Genomic DNA, 22277 nt, shown 5'->3' on the forward strand with positions numbered 1-22277 from the left:
TGGTCTTGTTAATTAAGAAGGTCAACAGAAAAAATGATAATATAATGAAGCTAAATAAAAGCAAATATTGATTATGTTTGTTTGCTAAGTAATTAACATTGATAAAAACATTTAAATATTCATTGTACAGATCCAAAGTTAAAAGGCATTGTTATTATCCTGGTTTACCGTATTTATACTAAATTATCACTTTAGGGCTAATAATGGTAAGCAGCAGAAGCCGTGGAATTTGGGGAACAAATGAAATTAAACATCATTCATATAACAAAATCAAACTTAAGACCTTTGAGAATTTAATTCAAAAGCCATCCAGAACCCCAGCATCAGGGGATCTTTGCCATCCACAGTTCATGCGAATTGCAAAAGGACAAAACAGAAAGAAAAAAAAAACTCCACGACAGTTGGTAGCTTTCTTCTTCGAACGCAACGGAGTTTCCACTTTCAAAATTCCGAACCCTCGTTTGTTCTTTCCGCACATCAACACCGTTTCTGGGTCGTTCAATCCCCGAATTTTATCATGCAATTCTCGTTTTTCATCCAATTCTCGTTAATAGAGCGAATACTGTTGTGACCCTTGATGGGTTTTTCTCGTCGATCATAAAAATTTCCGAAAGGTGTTTCCTTTTCACGTGTCTCTTCTTCACTTGTCGATCCTGAGCTCCAGAGCTTGAACGCTGTGGAACTGTGTAGTTTGTTGCTTCTTTCTTTTGTTCTGTTGTGTCAATTCAGCTGAAGCTATAACTCGATCACATGAAAATGAAGCCTTCTACCACAGAGGAACATGACATGGAAAATGGCAAGTTGGTCAAAGACAAAGAAAGAACTCCAAGAAATGGAAGGGTAGTCAATGTCCCCAATCAAGCCTTGTTGTCTGGACTTGCTTATTGCTTTTCCTCCTGTGGCATGATATTGGTTAACAAGTTTGTACTTTCCAGCTATGATTTTAATGCTGGCATATCCTTGATGTTGTACCAGGTATTATTTGATTTGGTGTCCTTGGAATCTTTTACCCTTTTGTGTGTTGAATTATGATGCGGAAGTTGCTTGAGCTGGATTGATTCTTACACTTCCGTGGATGCAGAATTTAATTTCAGTTGCTATTGTTTCCGTGTTGAGCCTTCTGGGTTTAGTTTCAACTGAGCCACTGACATGGAGATTGATTAAGGTCTGGCTGCCTGTGAATGTTATATTTGTTGGAATGCTCATTACAAGCATGTTTAGGTATGGAGTCTTCAACTATGTGGCTATTGTAATGTTTTTATTCTATGGAGTATGTCGATTGTCTTACAAAAGGGGATGGTTGTGGCAGATGCTTTGTGACTGGTTTTTTACCATTCAATGTTTCATGTGCTTCCAGCTCTTTAGATGCTAAGCGATTGTCTTACAAAAGGGGATGGTTGTAGCAGATGCTTTGTGACTGGTTTTTTACCATTCCATGTTTCATGTGCTTCCAGCTCTTTAGATGCTAAGCACTTGTCATGTGTCGTGTATACCTTTTTTTTAGTGTGCTTAGTAATACATCTGTTGCCACTAGATGTAGACTGCGAAAACAACTATTAGTTGCTTTTTCGTCAAAATTGACATGGTTTTTGCTTGGATGTGGATCTTAGAAGTGCATCCAAACATGCCTTTAATTATTGTCTAATGCTAGGTGTGAAACTGCATTAATTTTAAAAAAAATATTTTGCCAAATGTGTTTGGAGAGATTCCATATACATGCGTAATCGGTGTAATCGTGAAATAGAAACATTTTGCTGATATTCAGGGAAGAATTATACTCATTTGGGGAGCATGGATTTCCAAATTTGTGCTAACTTTTATTGTCAAACATGTGATTTAGACATTTATTATCTTGCCTGTGTCAATTTATGGACTGAAATTACAATAGAGATATTTGTTAGTTTACTCTCACTCTCTTGCTTGCTTGCATTATTTTACTAATCCATTTGCATTATGCGCAGTTTGAAATACATTAATGTAGCCATGGTGACAGTCCTGAAGAATGTTACTAATGTCATAACTGCCCTTGGTGAAATGTACTTGTTCAAGAAACACCACGATGGCAGAGTCTGGGCAGCTCTGTTTCTAATGGTATGTTGATGAGCTTGACATATGAATCTTGCGACCCCATGTCTTTTGGTTGTTTGAGAACCTGATTGATGTAGAATAACAAATTCACATATCATACCTTGAAATATCAATCTTGCTATCCCTTTATTTTGCTTGCATCTCCTACTATACAACCATTGCTTTTGCCGACATATTGTTTTATCATAGTTGTCCAAGGATGTGTAGTCACTATGGGGAAGATGTTACTTGTCTAATCAACCAAAATATCCACATGTTGCCAATTAGTTCTTGCCCAGTCCTACATTTAAGGGAACATAAAATATGTATGAAGAGGGGTTGGTGATTTAGAATGGTAGCCAGGGTTACCAAAAATTTGTATGTCAAATTATGTAAAATGTAGTTGCTGGACTTTCACAGGCTCACAGATGATATGGGGATTATTCTTGCAGGGGTCTCTCTTGCTTCTAGCAATGCATTTATTACTTGGTGGCTTGTCTGTTTTGATTTCATAATTTAAACATCTTTTATTTTGTTGGACTTGTGTAGCTGTTTACTATTAAGACTGTCTTGAAATTATGCATCAGTTGGATCCTTGCTTTACAAAACATAACAAGCTTTTGTATAATACAACCTAAGAGTTTACCTTTTCCCTTGCAGATCATTTCAGCAATAACTGGAGGGATTACTGATCTCTCTTTTAATGCAGTTGGTTATGCTTGGCAGACACTAAACTGTTTCTTAACTGCATCATATTCTGTGAGTATTGATGTTTTGTGATTTTAAGCTTCATCAGTGCCATGAGTTTTGTTCTTTTTAATTCCACTTAGCTTACCTTTCTATTACTTCCTGTGTGCTTTTCAAATGAAATTTCAGCAGAATACTGCAAGATGTAACTTAAGCAATAAGTTTTATTCTTTTTGCGGTGCTGTTTTGCATGTATAACTTGGAAGTCTATCACTGTTTGTTTATGATCACTGTCTAAGATGACCTACTAGTTAGTTAGTTACAATCAGTGAAAGGTATCTCATGTATTATGTATAGAGTAGAATAGAAGGAATTGGGGACTTTGGACATTAGGAGGTTCAAACTCTCAAAGTTCTTCAGTATTGTACTTGGGAGGTTTTCCCTATTCTTTGTAATAAGATATCAAGTTCCTATCATATTGAAGTGTTCATATGTTTTACAATTCTTTCAGCTCAATTTAATGATTCTGGTTGTTTCAACAATGATATGAACATATGCCATATATACTATCTCCTTGTGTTTGTTATCATGGTCATAGTGTATCCCTAGTCCCTAGGGCTCTTCATCTCTCTCTGTGCTGAGGACTGGCTTAGACTTGGTTGGAGGACAAAGTAAAATTAAACAAAAAAAGTTATATGAATTGATATAGTTCATCATGGTTGAAGTGAATTCATCAGTTTATCCAATCAAACTTTCCAGCATGAATACAAATTATTCATCACCTATTCCTGGTGAAAACGGGCTCAATGCATTTCACTTGGACATATTACTTGCTTTGATGGGGTTTCTATAATCATAGTACTCAATTACTTTTACACTTATACACGGAGGAAGTTCGGTTTGGTTTTGGTTTAAAAGGATAATATACAATGGTATAATGTGTGTATATAGATAGCACTGAATTTAGCTTTTAGTCAAGTTTGCTGATTATACAAATTGTTTTTATCTTATTGCTGCAGCTGACCCTCCGAAGGGTCATGGATACAGCAAAGCAATTTACAAAATCTGGAAATTTGAATGAGTTTTCGATGGTCTTGTTGAACAACACCCTTTCTTTGCCTTTGGGAATTTTCCTGATTGTAGTTTTCAATGAGGTGGATTATCTCTTAACAACGTGAGTTTTTCCTTTATTTTTGTGACTTGCCTTAATGTTATGCGCTTGGCATACTTCATTTTCTATAAGGTTACGTGATATCATAGGTTAAAATGTATCATAAAGAGAATATTCCATTTTTACTTTTTGCCTTCCGTTTTTCTGTATACAAACACAGATCTGGAATCTTAAGAAAGGTGTTTTTTTTTTTTTTTTGTAATAAATTGTTTAGGTTATGTTGATGACCAAAATAAAAAAGCTACTCACTATGTTATTTATTTCAATCTACAGGCCACTTCTAAGATTGCCTAGCTTTTGGTTGGTGATGACTTTTAGTGGAATTTTGGGTTTAGCAATCAGCTTCACATCCATGTGGTTTCTTCATCAGACGGGAGCTACAACTTATAGGTGATTATTGTTGGAACAGATGTTTTTATTAAATCTAGATTATAGTCTTCAATGCCATGCTATATCTGAAAAAGGCCTCTATTTTAATTTTGTTAGACATATCTAACTAGTTTTCCATCTGCAGTCTTGTAGGTTCACTCAACAAGATACCACTTTCTTTTGCTGGCATCCTTCTCTTCAAAGTTCCTACTAGTTTGGAGAACTCTGCTAGCATTTTCTTTGGTTAGTTCTTTAAATTAACTGAACTGAAAGTGATACTATCACCATGTTCTGTCCTTATTACTTATTATTATTACTATTACTACTATTATTATTATTATAAAGTGCATTACCACAAGTTTGTATTACATTTTGTTTCATCACTGAAGGTAGAAATGCAATTTGTAGGTCTTCTGGCAGGAGTGTTTTTTGCAAGAGCCAAAATCCGGGAGAGGTCTCAATCTTGAAGAATAGTAAATTGCATGCATTATAACTGAAGTTTGCACAAGAAGGAATTCTTCCCATCTAAGGAATTTGATTTCTGGATTAAGTTGGACATCCAGTCCAAGTCTGTTAGGTGCTGTCAAGAGATGGCATCAACTAAACTGACTCTCCCACCCTTTATATATCCAAATGGGGGGATGGCTCATTGTTTCTTCTCCAAGGGACAGTTTTGGTCCACGTCCATTTTCAGGAAGGGGCTTCTTGGATTGATTGCATTGGCTCACTCTGAGAGGAAAAATTGCCGCTAATTTTGTATCATGTGACTTAATTATTCCCATGTATCATCACATTATGATTTGTTTGATATGAAAATTCTCATTCAAATGAAAAAAAAAATAAAAAAAAATGAAGAGTTGATCTTGCACTTTGCGGCAAGGGTAATTCTTTGTCTCCTTTTTCTCTGGCATTATTTATTTGTTATATGGTCTCTTTTCATTGAAATGAAATTTTATTTGTTCTTTGATCATTTTTTTTAATGACTCACATGCAATAAAAAAAGAGAAATTTTGAAAAATATAAATATTTTTTTTATCAAATACAATATAATAAAAAGAATAACATGGAAAGGAAAATATTTACATTAGGCGATAAAAGTTAATGTGTACAAATATAATTCAAATACAAAAAATATGAAATATTTTATTAAAAGTAAAAATATTTTATATTTCAGTTATTTTTTTAGCATTATTTTAAATTTTATGCATTAAAAGTATTAATATATTTTGCGTTCAAATATAATAAAAGCATTTTTATATTTTGTTTTCAATAAATAAATAAAATATTTTCTTTAAGTTAAGTAAAAATAGTGAATAAATAACTTCTCTTAGATTTAGGTGATCAGAGAGAAAATTTAAATTTAAATATAAAGACAATTTTATTTAATTTAGAATTTTGTATGTAAAAAAGATTTGAATATATTTATAATCTTGGAAGATATTGTTTTTTCAAATTAATCTAGCTGCTATTTTTTCTCCTTTTATTTGTAAGTTTAAAAAAAATGAAATCACTTACTTTTACTTTTTTTTTTTTATTATAAAAATTTACTTTTACTCTAAACATTATGGATGGATGACAACAAACTACACATGAGTTTGTGACAAAGTAAAAACAATACCATTTTTTGTTTTGAATTTAAGAGAAGGAAAGAGATAGAAAAGAGAATGGGGAAATAAGGTGAAATTGCGTGGTGTCTGATTGTGATAGCAATTAGCATGGTATACATGGAATAGTGACTCAAGGCAAGGATCGATTTAGAGAGTAAGTGAGAGGGAGACACGTTACTTGACTTGTGTGTTTTTGTGAGGGTTAGGTTATCGTGGATTGCAGAGATGGAGGCATCAGAGAGCAACAATCCAAACCCTAACCCCATTCGGAATTCGCTAGCGTCATCGGTGCCGCTGTGGCCAACCATCGATGGCCCATTGGGCCTGTCGGAGGAAGAATCGGTCAGCTACGCTCGCCGCTTCTACAACTTTGGCTTCGCTCTTCTCCCTCTCCTTTGGGCCGTCAATTGCTTCTACTTCTGGCCCGTTCTTCGCCACTCCCACTCCTTCCCTCGCATTCGCCCCTGTACTCTCTACCCTAAATTATGCACTTACTTTCAATTACACTGCATCCATAGGTTTAGATACACCTTCCTTTTCCCTATTAATTTCGTTTGATTGACATGTTTGTGCAGACGTTCTGGGATCCGCAGTTGGGTTTGCAGTGTTTGCCACACTTCTCTCTTCTTGGGCTCTAACTTTTGCCATTGGAGGGGAACGCCTCTTCGGTCCTGTTTGGGATCAATTGGTGATGTACAATCTTGCTGATAGGTTAGGCTTAACAGGCTGGAGCTAGTTCTGAATTTGAATTTGGTAGATATATTTTCATTTTATTACCACACTTACCTTCTTCCCCTGCTTCGTCTATGCATCTTTTTTACCTACACATTTGACTTTATTCTGTCATTCAATTAATGGTGAATTTTACCTTACTGGCACACTTGATAGATCAAAGAACAATGTTTTAGAAGAGGATATAGATATTGGTGTGCTGTTTTTACTGCATTCATTTTTGTGTGCTATATTATACTAGATTCTTTTTTCTCATTTTGGTTTGTTGAGGAAGAAAAGATGGCGTTCATATGTTACAAGACATCATACAGGCTTGGAAATTTACCCCTTATCCTTCAGGAGACAGTATAACAGTTCGTTTGGTATGATTGAAATACCAGAGAAATAGAGTAGAGAGTGAATAAACAGGTAATAGAACAGAATGCTGCAGTCGTGTTTGATTGTGTTTGTTCTTTAGTTTTTTAAAACTAATTTTTAAATGGCAAGAGTGATGGAAGAATATGAGATAGGAAGTGTAACACCTTAATCGCTCGATTATTCTCTGATAGAAATTTTGATGACATGTCAGTCCTTTTAAATGAAATTGTAACATAATATAAAATCAAATTAGCAGTTAGTGTGAGTCTCCTACCTTGGCTTGAAAGACCTGTCTATTAAGATTTCACAATTCAATTACCTTTAACTCTTTAGACCAAAAAAATCTGTTAACTATCCCTTAGTTACCATGTTGTCATTCCACCATCATTATTTATTTACACATGATGTATGGACCTAAGCCAAAACAGCATTCATTCTCAAATATTGATAATTTCTCAAAAGATCAAAAGTCTCCTCTGTTTTCGGTATGTTCCATTATACCTCCTAATAGGTATGGATAAAAGATCAACATAGGGAAACTTGGCCAACATATTCATTCGTGATTCAATGCACACCATCAATATTATCATCACAATCACACTATCATTCACTTTGGTTCACTTGGTCAATCATAGATAGCATCCGTAGCTCACATTTCATTAATTCAATTTCTCTTTCATTTTTAATGTCACCATCATTTACAAAATCAAGAAAAATGATACATCCTCGGAAAGGATTCTCCAAAATATATTCTGACCCAATGTATAGGAGAAAATAGCATCACTCCAAAATCAATCGTCCAATCAATATCAATCATAGTAGAAAGTAAACAAATGGTGTTTACACAGTATAACTCCTTGGCTGAAACATAATATTTCTTATAATTTAATGTCATAGCTTTTTCACTGTATTTATATATATATAAAATAGTTTTATTTTTATAAACTCAAAGTTTAACATTTTTAATTATTATAAAAATATTAATATTCAAAATATTTATTTTATCAACAAATCGTTAATTTGAGTACAATTGAATTTGGATCTTTTTAATAAAATCTTAATCTTACGTATAAAAAAACATAAATGAAAAAAAAATCTACTAATAGTGGCCAATTAAATTCTTAAAGAAGAGAAGTTACTAGTAAAATTGGTAGAATACATCACTTTGATAACATAATTACTATAAAAAAATTTGATAAGAAAAAATTTAACCTTTTACAAGTATTGTTGCATTGCTAACAAAACAATTAAATTATTTCTAGAAAAAATTTGCATGTTTTTATAGGGAAACAAAATTGAAACCCTACTTTTATAAGTCAAACATTTATCCATATTAAAACAAATTTCAATCAATTACTAAAAATTTCAAATATTACTTTGACTTAAATATATTTTTTATTCTTGTACTATGTTTTTCTTTTGTCCTTATAGAAATATATATATATATATATATATTAATTATAGAGACCGAAAATCATATTTAAACATTTTATTTTTATATTTTTTTGCAAAAATAATGTCAGCTAACATGGAAATAACAGTTGTTGTTAAGGACAGGTGACACTGAAGTAACATTTTAAAAGTGTTAGTAAAGAAGGTGTCCGATGTCTTCGCATTATTCATTATGAAGTGTTTTCATGTGTTTTTATTTTATTTAATATTTTTATGAAGTTTAAATGTTATTAAAGTTTGTGATTAAGCAACTTAAGTATGTTTTTAATTTTGTTAAATATTTTTTTTATCATTAAGTGTGGTGTCAAAAAAATTTCCTGATATGTATGTTTCAAAAGTCAAATAATATATGATAAATGTAAATTGAAAATAACAAATTAAAATTTTTTAAAATAATAATATGTTTATACATTGTATGTACTTATTACTGGAGTAACATTTTTTCTTCTTGATTAAAATATTAGTCTATTGTTATTTTTTTTTTTTTATTGTTATACGTTTTTAGTGTTGTTATTATTCATTATTAGTGTTATTTCCATTTACTTTATATTTATTTTAATATTATAATTTTATTATAACAATATATATATATATATATATTATTTTTAATATTATAAATATTGATGATCAATAATTTTTACTATTATTTTAAATATGTTTATGAAAAGTGACTTTTCTTAGTTTTCGAAATTGATATGCTTCAAGAAGAATGAACACAAAATTGGAATAATAAAAATTAAAATTATCTTCTTAATTTTGAGGTGTAAGTGTAACTCTAAACTCTAAACTTTTTTTTTTTTAGACGTGTGACCTGTGAATATGAAATAGATAAAAGAAAAATGTGAAAGAACATACAATCGCATGTAATATTTACTTGATAAATAAATTATATTAATTTTTCATATAGCTAATTTATTTTCTCTATTCTTTTTAATATGTAAGAATTCAACTTAACAGTAAAATAACAATACTTACACACTCTGTTCAACCAATCAAATTAGACTCCCTTAATATTTACTTATACTGTATTTGGATAATATCTAAGAATTAATTTTTTTTCATCAAATATAAGAATTAATTATATCCTCTAAAATCATGATAATGTCATAAAAATAGAAATAAATATTTACTACTTTGCTTTCACTATAAGAAAGTTCTTTTACCACAAATCAATCCAAATACACCATTAATTCGTCATATAACCTTCAATTTTAAAACTAATATATTTTTTCAGATGGTAAGTTTTATTGTGTCAAAGTATACATTTACTTTTTCCTTTTGACATGCACGCGCGCGCACACACCCATATATATAAATAAATAGATAAATAGAAAAATTCATGTGCTTTAAGAATAAGTTTAGGATTTAGATTTTAGAGTTGAGGAATCACTTAATAAGTTATTTTTTATATTAAATTTCAATGATTTAATTATTAAATTAAATTTTTTTCATACATAGATCAAGTTTGTAAATTTAAAAAAAAAATTAAAAAGTATCATATTTTGTTATATAGATTTAAATAAACATGTACAATGTTTTCATGATTATCCTTTAGATTAATGAATTAGAGTATCTAATAGTTTTCAACTTCTTTAAAAATTTATAAATTTAATCTATGCATTAAAAATATTTAATTTAACAGTTAAATTATTAAAACTTAATATAAAACATGAATTATTAAGTGAAATAAATTTAAAACTTATTCTTAGAATAAATTAATCTCTTCTCATATCTATATATATATATATATATATATATATATATATATATATATATATATATAATATGTGAGAAAAGAAACAAGTAAATATTATTCATCTATGCTCTCTAACATACTCTTTTAAATATATTAGGAAAATTTATTAAAATACACAAAATTTGATAAGTTTTACTTTATTTATAGTTTTCAATCAATTTTAAGAGTCACACTCCTCTCGGAAAGATACATGTGTCTAAATTGTGATACCCCGTACGGATCTTTCTTTCCCTAACTCCTTCCTCTCTAAACTCTCACCTTACATTATCTCACTCTCTCTTTTTCCTTTTGTTCTTCTCCCCCAAATTTCTGTCTCAAGGTGGTGGTGTGGAGCAGAATCGGGATTTTGCTAGCTGAGTAGGAGTTTCCCTTCTTCTTCTCCTTCGTCGTTCAAGCTGTTCTTCGCTTACCTCTCGTTATTCTTCCCGAAGCTCGATTCCTTGATTTGAGGTAAGGGAAGCTAGTTCTGTGGTGATTTTGGAATGAGAATCAGTTGTTGCATTATTTTTCAGTTGTTTAAGAGGGTTGATGGTTGCTGATCTCGTGAGAAAGGCTGAAAATTAGAAATTTTTGGGTTCTTTGATGGTTTTGGACAAATCTTGGGCTTTTTGATGAATTTGTTGTTGCATGTTGAAAAAGGTGGTGTTTTTGAATTCTGGGATGATAATGTAGTAGATTGAACCGATTGCATGTGGGGTTTTCTGATTTTTTTTTTGCAGATTTTGAAAAGTCTTTCGAAAATGGTTGGCTGCTGCTGAGCTTCGCGCTGAGCGAGGTTCTTCGCGCCTGGGCGCGCGGCCACCAGGAGACCCCATTTGGCTAAGCTCGCTGAGCGCAATGATGAGTGCGCTGAGCGCGCTTGAGAATGTGGGTCTCTGGCTGGTCCGCGCTGGGCGTGACTTGGACCGCGTTGGGCGCGATACCAGTGTGGCAGGTTTTAGTTCTTCTTTTGGGCACTAAGCGCGCCCCTTGTCGCGCTGGGCGTGAGACTCCTTAGGAGTCTCTGCCTTGTGGGCGCTGAGCGCAATTTGAATTGCGCTGGACGCGAGACCAAGGGAGGTCTCTGCCTTCCCTGCGCTGGGCGCGAATTTTGATGCGCCGGGCGCATGGGACTCCTTGAGTCTCTGCCTGGCCAGTGCTGGGCGCAATGGAAATTGCGCCAAGTGCGAGAGGGCCTTGGGTTCTCTGGTTGAGTCCCGCCAGGCGCGGGTACACCTTCGCTGGGCGCGCGGGCCCCCTGGTGCTATCTGGATTGCGCCGCGCTAGGCGCAACCACGTGTGCGCCGGGCGCGGAGATGAGATTATTGAATATGATGCCTATGTTGAGTTGAATTGAAATGGAAAGTTATGAAATGATGTCTAGTAGATAACGTTAAAGTTGATATTAAATTGTTTCTGGTGAATGGGTTAAAAAGTAGTTTTATATTATAGATGATATGTTGAACTGTGAATCTGATGTGTTGTGGGTATAGTTGTGTTGTACTGTGTGTTGCTATTGGTTGTTGTAGGCCAAAAGGCTGAGGTGTTGTAGGCCGAAAGGCTGAGGTGTTGTAGGAGATCTCCGAGGTGATATGCGTGACGACGCATTTTGTGTGTATTGGAAAACTATGTGGAGATAATTGGCAGGATGTTTACTGATGAGTTGTTGATGGTTGAAATTGTTGTCACTGATTAAAATTTCCATATGTTGTATTTGTTTTTCTATACTAGCTTACCCTTGTGTTTCCATGTGGTTGGACTGCTATGATCGTACTATGTACGGGAGCAGAGCAGGGATAGGTGGTGGATAGTGATGAGTTGGCAGCGGATAGATGGAGCTGGCTTCTAAGGATGTTTTGTTTGTGTTGATCACTAGGCATAGTGACTTTTGATGTAATTCTTGTTTTACATACCCTAACTCTAGTCGGATTTGGGACATATGTATATACTTATATTCTAGACTCTATATTTATATACTTGTTCTATTCTGTCTAGTGTTTCCGGTGAGTTTTGTTGATGAGTGGAATGGCCAGCCGGGTCGTTACACTTTAGTGGTATCAGAGCAGGTCGAGTCTAGTGGACACTCTTTGGGGGTGGTTCCTTTAGGCTTTTGTTGTGTTAACTCTGTGATGTGTTTCCTTGTTGTGTCGCTTTCTGTGCAAATTGATGTGATGAATTACTGTGTTGATAGTTGTTGTTTGGGTGATTGGTAGGGTACTAAAGATGCTGTTATTTTTGTAGACGATGACTAGAACCAACGAACAGATAGCCCGTGCCATAGAAATAATGGCTATGGCTATGCAACAGCAGAATGCATATTTTGCTAGGATGGAAGCTGAGAGAGCTGCAGCTGGTGCAGCAAGACCTATAGGGTCACAAGAAAGTTGGGATCTTGCTGAGTTCCGGAAGTGTAATCCTCCACAATTTGCAGGAGATGCGGATCCAAAGGTAGCTGACCGCTGGATCCGTGAGTTGGAGAAGATCTTTTCTGTTCTGGGATGTCCTCCAGAGAGGAGGTTAGCCTATGCTGTATATATGCTTGTGGGAGAGGCCGAGCATTGGTGGGGAAGCGCCTATCAGATGCTTACTTCCAGAGGAGTTGCAGTTGACTGGGGGTGTTTCAGGACGGTATTCATGGAGAAGTACTTTTCGGAGAGTATAAGGCACGCCAAGGAGGCTGAGTTCCTGCGGTTACACCAGGGTGGGTTGACTGTATCGGAGTATGCGATGAGGTTCGAGCACTTGACTCGTTTTTACTCACAGACTATTTCGGAAGCTTGGAAGTGCAGAAAGTTTGCAGAGGGTCTGAAGTATGAGCTGAAGAAGGTGGTGGTGCCAATGGCCATCACCGAGTTTCCCGCCTTGGTAGAAAAGGCAAAGATTGTGGAGAGGTTAGAAGGGGGTAACCATGTGATTAGGGCTACCGAGAGACCAGCTGAGCCTAGGAGAGGAGGCGGAAGTCAGAGGAAGCCCTATGATAGGCCTCAATCACAGCAAGGGGGTCCCGTCAGTAGACAATCTTCCAGTACTGCTAGTGGAGGTAGACAGAGCGGAGGTGTCACTCTGAGATGTTACAGGTGTGGTGGATCCCACCTGATCAGGGATTGTCCCCACACAGAGAGCAGATGTTACAGATGCCAGCAGATGGGCCACTTATCGTTCAACTGTCCCACCAAGAGTAGACCGGAAGGGAGTACACCGAGGAGAGATGCGCAGAAAGCCGATACTCAGAGGAGTAGTGTGCAGAGGACTGAGACTCAGAGGGGTGACCGACCCACTACAGCTGGCAGGGTGTTCGCTTTGACTGGTGCTGAGGCTTCGACTTCTTCTGACCTAGTGAAGGGGAAGGGCAAGGCTGCTGGTAAGGATGTGATGCTTTTGTTTGATTCTGGGGCTTCCCATTCTTTTATTTCCAATGCTTGTGTTACTATGTTGGGAGTGCCTGTGTCTGATTTGGGGTTGAGACTGCTAGTGTCGACGCCCGCTTCTGCTTCAGTAGTCACTTCTGAGCTGTGTGCTGGCTGCCCCATTGTTGTGAATGGGAAGAAGTACAAGGAAAACTTGATTTGTTTGCCTTTGGTTGATATTGACATAATCTTGGGGATAGATTGGTTATCTGCCAATCGTATTCTTATAGATTGTGCCAATAGACGGTTGATCTTTCCGTAGGAGGGAGATGAGTTATTGATTTCAGCTGGTCAAGCTGAATCATGGTTGAGGGATGGAGCAGAAAGTTGCCTTCTGTTTGCTATGATGAGTGAGGAGACTGAGAGAATCATTTCTGAGATAGATGTGGTGAGAGACTTTGCTGAAGTATTCCCTGATGAGGTGTCTGGGTTACCTCCTGTAAGGGAGATAGAGTTTGGCATTGATCTGGTTCCAGGTGTGGGGCCAGTGTCGGTGGCTCCCTATAGGATGGCTCCTGCCGAGCTGAGTGAGTTGAAGGGTCAGTTGGAAGACTTATTGGAGAAGCAGTTGGTGCGGCCGAGCGTTTCACCGTGGGGTGCTCCTGTGTTGTTGGTGAAGAAGAAAGATGGGGGCAGTCGTCTTTGTGTGGATTACCGGCAGTTGAATAAGTTGACCATCAAGAACAAATATCCTCTTCCCCGGATAGATGAGTTGATGGATCAGCTAAGAAGAGCATCGGTGTTTTCTAAGATCGATTTGAGATCGGGGTATCACCAGATTAGGGTGAAGGAGGGTGACATACCGAAGACTGTTTTCAGGACTAGGTATGGTCACTATGAGTACATCGTGATGCCGTTTGGTGTGACCAACGCCCCTGCAGTGTTCATGGATTACATGAACAGGATCTTCCGGTCATTCTTGGATAAATTCGTGGTAGTGTTCATTGATGATATCTTGGTTTATTCGAGAACCCGGGAAGAGCATGGAGAGCATTTGAAGATGGTGCTGGAGGCTTTGAAGGCGAAGAAGCTGTATGCTAAGCTTTCAAAATGTGAGTTCTGGTTGGATGAAGTGAAGTTCTTGGGCCACGTGATTTCAGTTGAGGGGATTGCTGTTGATCCCGCAAAGGTGGAGTCTGTGTTGCAATGGGAGCGTCCGAGGACTGTCACTGATATTCGGAGCTTTGTGGGATTAGCAGGCTACTACCGTCGGTTCATTGAAGGATTCTCCAAGATAGTAGCACCTCTGACCCAGTTGACGAGGAAGGAGCAACCATTCGTTTGGACAGATGCCTATGAGCGGAGTTTTGAGGAGTTGAAGAGGAGGTTGACTACTTCTCCTGTGTTGGTGTTGCCGGATTCAGATGAGCCTTTTGATGTGTATTGTGATGCTTCTCACCAAGGTCTTGGGTGTGTACTGATGCAACATGGGAAGGTGGTGGCCTATGCTTCAAGGCAGCTAAAGAACCATGAGAGGAATTATCCCACTCATGACTTGGAATTGGCAGCTGTTGTTTTTGCCTTGAAGATATGGCGACACTATTTGTATGGTGCTCGGTTCAGCGTCTTTAGTGATCATAAGAGTCTGAAGTATCTGTTTGATCAGAAGGAGCTGAACATGAGGCAGAGACGGTGGATGGAGTTCCTGAAGGACTACGACTTCCAGTTGATGTATCATCCTGGCAAGGCCAATGTGGTGGCAGATGCGCTGAGTAGGAAGTCCCTCCACATGTCGAGTATGATGGTAAGAGAGCTGGAGCTGGTTGAGAAGTTCAGGGATTTGAATCTCTGTGTGGAGTTAGCTCAGGATCACATTAGTTGTGGAGCAGTTACCATAACTAATGAATTCTTGAGGCAGGTTGGACTCAAACAGTTACAGGATGAGGAGTTGATGAGACTTCTTGGGTTATTGGGTACCGAGGAAGCTACTGGTTTTGAGCTAGGAGAAGATGGGATCTTGAGATTTAGAGGCAGGATTTGTCTGCCTCGGGATGCGGAACTGAAGAGAGCTGTATTGGATGAAGGCCACAAGAGTAGACTTAGCATACATCCGGGTATGACTAAGATGTACTAGGACCTCAGGAAGACTTTCTGGTGGCCTGGCATGAAGAGGGAAATAGCTTAGTATGTGGCGGCCTGTCTGACTTGTCAAAAAGCAAAGGTGGAGCATCAGAAGCCGAGTGGGTTGATGCAGCAGATGGAGATTCCGGAGTGGAAGTGGGACAACATTACCATGGATTTCATTGTTGGGTTGCCTAGGTCAGCTAGGAATAGTGATGCTATCTAGGTGATTGTAGATCAGTTGACCAAGTGCGCACACTTTTTGCCTGTTAACATCAAGTGGTCCTTGGAAAAGTTGACACAGTTGTATGTGAGGGAGATAGTGCGGTTGCACGGGGTGCCTTCTAGTATTATTTCAGACAAAGATCCGAGGTTCACTTCAAGGTTTTGGCAGAGTCTCCACCAGGCCCTAGGCACGAAGTTGAAGTTGAGCTCTGCTTATCATCCACAGACGGATGGTCAGTCAGAAAGGACAATTCAGTCCTTGGAGGATCTGCTTAGGGCTTGTGTGTTAGACCACTTGGGTAGCTGGGAGGAGGTCCTACCGTTGGTTGAGTTCACATACAACAATAGTTTTCACGCAAGCATTGGGATGGCGCCATTCGAAGCGTTGTATGGCAGGAGATGTAGGACCCCTCTGTGCTGGTACCAAAATGGTGAGTCGGTGGTGGTAGGTTCGGAGCTAATCCTACAAACCACTGAGAAAGTGAAAATGATTCAGGGAAGGATGAAGACTGCTCAGAGTAGGCAGAAGTCGTATGCTGATAAGAGGAGGAAGCCTTTGGAGTTTGCTGAAGGGGAGCATGTATTTCTGAAGGTGACTCCGACTTCGGGTGTAGGTAGAGCACTGAAAGCAAGAAAGTTGACACCGAGGTTCGTGGGTCCCTACCAGATCATACAACGTGTGGGTCCGGTTGCCTATTGGTTGGCTTTGCCACCGTCTCTTTCAAACCTGCACGATGTGTTTCATGTCTCCCAGTTGAGGAAGTACGTCCATGACCCGAGTCATGTGGTGGAGTTAGATGATGTGCAGGTGAAGGAGAACCTGACCTTTGAGAAGTTGCCAATAGCTGTAATTGATCGTAAACTGAAGGAGTTGAGGGGAAAGTCAATTGCTCTGGTAAAAGTGTTGTGGGATGCAGCTACCGGTGAGGCTACTTGGGAGGTGGAGCAGCAGTTCAGGGAGCGTTACCCATTTCTTTTCCCAAGTAAGTCTGTTTTCGGGGACGAAAACTCTTGTTGTTGGGGGAGATTGTGATACCCTCGTACGGATCTTTCTTTCCCTAACTCCTTCCTCTCTAAAATCTCACCTTACATTATCTCACTCTCTCTTTTTCCTTTTGTTCTTCTCCCCCAAATTTCTGTCTCAAGGTGGTGGTGTGGAGCAGAATCGGGATTTTGCTAGCTGAGTAGGAGTTTCCCTTCTTCTTCTCCTTCGTCGTTCAAGCCGTTCTTCGCTTACCTCTCGTTATTCTTCCCGAAGCTCGATTCCTTGATTTGAGGTAAGGGAAGCTAGTTCTGTGGTGATTTTGGAATGAGAATCAGTTGTTGCATTATTTTTCAGTTGTTTAAGAGGGTTGATGGTTGCTGATCTCGTGAGAAAGGCTGAAAATTAGAAATTTTTTGGTTCTTTGATGGTTTTGGACAAATCTTGGGCTTTTTGATGAATTTGTTGTTGCATGTTGAAAAAGGTGGTGTTTTTGAATTCTGGGATGATAATGTAGTAGATTGAACCGATTGCATGTGGGGTTTTCTGATTTTTTTTCTGCAGATTTTGAAAAGTCTTTCAAAAATGGTTGGCTGCTGCTGAGCTTCGCGCTGAGCGGGGTTCTTCGCGCCTGGGCGCGCGGCCACCAGGAGACCCCATTTGGCTAAGCTCGCTGAGCGCAATGATGAGTGCGCTGAGCGCGCTTGAGAATGTGGGTCTCTGGCTGGTCCGCGCTGGGCGTGACTTGGACCGCGTTGGGCGCGATACCAGTGTGGCAGGTTTTGGTTCTTCTTTTGGGCGCTGAGCGCGCCCCTTGTCGCGCTGGGCGTGAGACTCCTTAGGAGTCTTTGCCTTGTGGGCGCTGAGCGCAATTTGAATTGCGCTGGGCGCGAGACCAAGGGAGGTCTCTGCCTTCCCCGCGCTGGGCGCGGATTTTGATGCGCCGGGCGCATAGGACTCCTTGAGTCTCTGCCTGGCCAGCGCTGGGCGCAATGGAAATTGCGCCAAGTGCGAGAGGGCCTTGGGTTCTCTGGTTGAGTCCCGCCATGCGCGGGTACACCTTCGCTGGGCGCGCGGGCCCCCTGGTGCTCTCTGGATTGCGCCGTGCTAGGCGCAACCACGTGTGCGTCGGGCGCGGAGATGAGATTATTGAATATGATGCCTATGTTGAGTTGAATTGAAATGGAAAGTTATGACATGATGTCTAGTAGATAACGTTAAAGTTGATATTAAATTGTTTCTGGTGAATGGGTTAAAAAGTAGTTTTATATTATAGATGATATGTTGAACTGTGAATCTGATGTGTTGTGGGTATAGTTGTGTTGTACTGTGTGTTGCTATTGGTTGTTGTAGGCCGAAAGGCTGAGGTGTTGTAGGAGATCTCCGAGGTGATATGCGTGACGACGCATTTTGTGTGTATTGGAAATCTATGTGGAGATAATTGGCAGGATGTTTACTGATGAGTTGTTGATGGTTGAAATTGTTGTCACTGATTAAAATTTCCATATGTTGTATTTGTTTTTCTATACTAGCTTACCCTTGTGTTTCCATGTGGTTGGACTGCTATGATCGTACTATGTACGGGAGCAGAGCAGGGATAGGTGGTGGATAGTGATGAGTTGGCAGCGGATAGATGGAGCTGGCTTCTAAGGATGTTTTGTTTGTGTTGATCACTAGGCATAGTGACTTTTGATGTAATTCTTGTTTTACATACCCTAACTCTAGTCGGATTTGGGACATATGTATATACTTATATTCTAGACTCTATATTTATATACTTGTTCTATTCTATCTAGTGTTTCCGATGTGTTTTATTGATGAGTGGAATGGTCAGCCGAGTCGTTACATAAATCAAATTGACAATCCTTTGATATACTATTGGCACTTAGAGTGTTTTCTTATAATAATAATCTTGTGAGGAAAATGTGAGGCTACTTAAAGAATTTGAAAAGGACCTGAAGAATTCTTTGGTCAAATGAAAATTCCCCAAGTAGGTTAAACCTAACATTTAAAATTATTTCTTTCCTGATCTACAATTTGTCATTATTCAATGTTACTTATAAAATTATTTACAACTTACAAGATGCAGTTATTTGATACGCCAAATTAACTCATGTCAGTACTGTAACACGAAGTTTTAACTACTTCCATCGAATATAGTGATTTTACATATTCAAATGCTGATCAAGTTGAAAACATTAATCAGACAAAAAAAAATCTCATTCTCAGAAACAAGTCGGTTCGTTCTCAAAACATTAATCTCATTTGTTTTATTTAAAACCGAATTAAGCTTTGTTTTATTCAAAATCAAGTCATGACAAGGACAGCCAATTTTCCACATGCAAAATAAGTTAATTAGGGTTTCATATATAATGAACAAATCTGATTTCGTACGTAGCATCACGAATCACCACAAATAACAAAGCACTGCAAGAAGCCTAGGATATTTTCATGTATGCATGAAAATAGTCGCACTAATAATTATTAAACTTTCGCTGATGGCTAACTTACATGTAAATTAATAATTGAAACAAAACCATGATTTTTGAATTTGAGTCTTAATTATATAGTTGTGTGAGATATTGAAATAGAGAACTTTGTCATCTATTGTAATTATAAATACCTTATCTTGTCTTCATTGAGAAAATGCATGCGTTATATAAATAAATTTAAAAAAAAAAAAAAAAACTCTTGATGAAGATCATGCATGTTATTAGTGGAAAATTAGAAAAATGAGGGGCTAGGTACTCTACCATTTAGTTTATAATTGGAAGAGCAAGACTTTAATTCTGTGGGACATATAATAATCTCAATCAGTTAAGAACATGCTAAATTATCCAAGTTAGCTTCAGCAGTTAGTTTAACTCACTTGGCAAGAAATCAATGAATCCATCCAAACGTACGTTAAAGCATTGAATCAACAATGCATTCTGTCTATAAATAAATGAAGTATTAATTTGGAGAAGGAAGAAACCATGAAAGATAACAAGAGGAGGAAGAGAGCATTTGGAATCAATCAACAAGGAACAATATATAGCTGGTATTTATCTTCTTTGTCTATTGCAATTTCTACTTGGTTACGATGTAGTTCTTTAGCATGTTTTTTCAAATTTAATTTTAGACTCTTTAGTAATGAGATATGATTACATTATAGTCTTAAAACTAAGTTTTTATTCTTTTCTTGTTTACCATTTAGATGCTGGACCTGAATTTTTTTTTTCTTTTTTGCTTTCTTCACGTTCATATGTCCAAAATTAATTATTCGTAAATAATGTTCAATCTAATCGATTTTGCAGTGTGATGAAAAAGATTTAGTCCTCATGATTTATCTTATGCATGAGAGTAAAAATAGTATTAATCATCCTGTAATAAAAGAAAGTAGTATTGATCAATTTCTTTTTTATCTTCTTTTTATATCTTTGTCGTTATAAACATAAATTTAGGTGAGAAACTAAATTCCTAAAGTCCATGTATCCTTGCAAAATAATAATTAGTTTTGTTTGATCTCATGTTTATTTATTCATTTGTTGTTAACAGAATTAAATTGACTATTTTTCAGTAAGTTAAATTATATGTACAGGTAGATACATTAATACTCCAATGAGTATTGGCTTTTATCAAATCTTGTATCAATAACCCAGCTAAAAGGACTTTTCATCTAACCATATACGTGTGTTTGAGACCTCTTTACATTGATACAAACAGAATTTCACACATTTTGATGTACTAAACTATGAAGTGAAATTTTTAATTTGTCCTTTTCATTTAACATAAATTTGTAGATTTTAAACGATAAATCAAACATACATATAGTAATTTTAGTCTATAATTGTCACCACTTTAAAGAGACTTCAACAGAGAGAGGCTCGTGTCCTGTTGCTTTTAGTCAAAGATTTAAGCATTTCAATTGTAAAAAATAAACACACTTATAACCAACTAAGAAATAATCTATTTTTGTTATACTTTGTAGTGTGACCATATATTTTAGAAGATGGAAAAAGCTAGTAGCAGCAACAACGGTGAGAGTAGAAAAAGTTGCAGTAGAGGACACTGGAGACCCTCTGAGGATGATAGACTCAAAAAACTTGTGAAACAATATGGTCCCCAGAACTGGAACTTTATTGCAGAACATCTTGAAGGAAGATCAGGTCTTTTTTAATTTTCATGACAATATTTTTATTCATGCCTTTTTTTATTTATTTTTTCTCTATCTGCATAACATCAAATATCTTTTATAAGATTGTATTGTTCGTTTCATTACTTTTTTATGCTTAGGAAAAAGTTGTAGACTGAGGTGGTACAATCAACTAGACCCAAACATCATAAAAAAGCCATTCACTGAAGAAGATGAGGAAATGCTCCTGGCACTTCACAATCTCAAGGGAAACAAATGGACTGCAATAGCCAGATTCTTCCCTGGAAAAACTGACAATTCTGTCAAGAATCACTTCCATGTACTAATGGCCAGAAGAGAAAGGGAGCGTTTGGCACTGTTTGGTGATTCATTTGATCATAATTCTCAAATCAGTTTCAACTTTATTAAAAACAAGGCCTTGTTTGATAAACTACCAACTCCTTGGACTTCATTCAGTGGATCTTCAACCATCACATCAAGTGCTAGAGAGAAAGTACCATTGTTTGATAATTATTTGGAATTGGACCATTTTTCTTCTTATAGTTCTCCTTCATCTGTTGGTTCTTCTATTCTTGACAGTTACCATAGTTTCACAGCACCAGGACTTCCCAGTGTAGGCAAGGTTGTTCCCCTTCCACAAAAAATTTCAAACTATGGTTGTGACCACAAAACTAAGGACACCATCAAAAGTTGCAAAAGAGGTAAACATGCACGTGATAGATCCATGACACTGTGCAAGTTGAGTACCAATGAACAAGAACCTCTTGATGATCTCAAGCAAAAGGGTGTTTCCTTCATAGACTTTCTTGGAGTGGGAATTTCTATCAGTGATGACAGTATTCGTGGACCATGATGATATGATACGCTTTAACATATAACTATTTTTGAGTGTAGAAGAGTTTTAGTAGAAAATTTTTCAAAAACTCTTTTAAATTTGTATTTAAACATATTCTTAGTACTTATTTATGGTGAAAATTCCAACATACTTATTATTATAGGGTCTATATTCAGAAAGTTAAAATTTCAAAAAAAATGAAGTATAGAAGTCTAACATCTTATGATAATACATTAATAATTCTAGTGGATTTTTTTTTTTTTAATTTTATTTTGTCGTTACATATATGATAATAACAAAATAAACAAAATCGCCGTTGCCGGGGATCGAACCCGGGTCGTCCGCGTGACAGGCGGAAATACTTACCACTATACTACAACGACTTGATGTCCCATCTCTAAAATTTTATTTTATTTATCATGTATATGTTATGGTGGAAAGAGCATTCAGAAGCT

At 37.0% G+C, this 22277-nt stretch overlaps 4 protein-coding genes and 1 non-coding gene across 5 annotated transcripts; 4 read left to right on the plus strand and 1 right to left on the minus strand.

Moving 5' to 3' along the window:
* Window positions 1–221: 221 nt before the first annotated feature.
* Window positions 222–5204, plus strand: LOC109808102 (GDP-mannose transporter GONST1). Its single transcript, XM_020370947.3, has 8 exons — window positions 222–975; window positions 1082–1221; window positions 1962–2091; window positions 2728–2826; window positions 3774–3928; window positions 4199–4315; window positions 4440–4537; window positions 4703–5204. Exons 1-8 carry the CDS (start codon window positions 751–753, stop codon window positions 4759–4761), a joined length of 1023 nt encoding a protein of 340 aa, XP_020226536.1. The 5' UTR covers window positions 222–750; the 3' UTR covers window positions 4762–5204.
* A 722-nt stretch (window positions 5205–5926) lies between these two features.
* LOC109808103 (gamma-secretase subunit) lies at window positions 5927–6850 on the plus strand. Its single transcript, XM_020370948.3, has 2 exons — window positions 5927–6367; window positions 6477–6850. Exons 1-2 carry the CDS (start codon window positions 6127–6129, stop codon window positions 6635–6637), a joined length of 402 nt encoding a protein of 133 aa, XP_020226537.1. The 5' UTR covers window positions 5927–6126; the 3' UTR covers window positions 6638–6850.
* A 53-nt stretch (window positions 6851–6903) lies between these two features.
* LOC145958907 (uncharacterized) lies at window positions 6904–13846 on the plus strand. Its single transcript, XM_083076505.1, has 3 exons — window positions 6904–7041; window positions 10518–10648; window positions 11967–13846. The coding sequence occupies exon 3, from the start codon at window positions 12422–12424 to the stop codon at window positions 13844–13846; it is 1425 nt and encodes a 474-aa protein (XP_082932631.1). The 5' UTR covers window positions 6904–7041; window positions 10518–10648; window positions 11967–12421.
* A 6997-nt stretch (window positions 13847–20843) lies between these two features.
* On the plus strand, window positions 20844–21840 carry LOC109807381 (transcription factor MYB56). Its single transcript, XM_029273173.2, has 2 exons — window positions 20844–21000; window positions 21128–21840. Exons 1-2 carry the CDS (start codon window positions 20844–20846, stop codon window positions 21838–21840), a joined length of 870 nt encoding a protein of 289 aa, XP_029129006.2.
* A 293-nt stretch (window positions 21841–22133) lies between these two features.
* TRNAD-GUC (transfer RNA aspartic acid (anticodon GUC)) lies at window positions 22134–22205 on the minus strand. The gene has a single exon. It is a non-coding gene; the product is annotated as a tRNA-Asp (tRNA).
* Between the last annotated feature and the right edge of the window lie 72 nt (window positions 22206–22277).

Source organism: Cajanus cajan, chromosome 6 (genome assembly GCF_000230855.2).
Source record: "Cajanus cajan strain Asha chromosome 6, NIPB_CcT2T_4, whole genome shotgun sequence".
Classification (NCBI taxonomy): domain Eukaryota; kingdom Viridiplantae; phylum Streptophyta; class Magnoliopsida; order Fabales; family Fabaceae; genus Cajanus; species Cajanus cajan.

What these genes read in the sequence shown, in the direction of transcription:
- LOC109807381 (XM_029273173.2), top strand. Translation starts at nt 20,844, where the DNA reads ATGGAAAAAGCTAGTAGCAGCAACAACGGTGAGAGTAGAAAAAGTTGC. An exon ending in ACATCTTGAAGGAAGATCAG is followed by an intron (nt 21,001 to 21,127) that starts GTCTTTTTTAAT and finishes TTTTATGCTTAG; the next exon opens with GAAAAAGTTGTAGACTGAGG.
- LOC109808103 (XM_020370948.3), top strand. Translation starts at nt 6,127, where the DNA reads ATGGAGGCATCAGAGAGCAACAATCCAAACCCTAACCCCATTCGGAAT. An exon ending in CTTCCCTCGCATTCGCCCCT is followed by an intron (nt 6,368 to 6,476) that starts GTACTCTCTACC and finishes ATGTTTGTGCAG; the next exon opens with ACGTTCTGGGATCCGCAGTT.
- LOC145958907 (XM_083076505.1), top strand. Translation starts at nt 12,422, where the DNA reads ATGACTAGAACCAACGAACAGATAGCCCGTGCCATAGAAATAATGGCT.
- LOC109808102 (XM_020370947.3), top strand. Translation starts at nt 751, where the DNA reads ATGAAAATGAAGCCTTCTACCACAGAGGAACATGACATGGAAAATGGC. An exon ending in TATCCTTGATGTTGTACCAG is followed by an intron (nt 976 to 1,081) that starts GTATTATTTGAT and finishes CCGTGGATGCAG; the next exon opens with AATTTAATTTCAGTTGCTAT. An exon ending in TCTTAACTGCATCATATTCT is followed by an intron (nt 2,827 to 3,773) that starts GTGAGTATTGAT and finishes TTATTGCTGCAG; the next exon opens with CTGACCCTCCGAAGGGTCAT.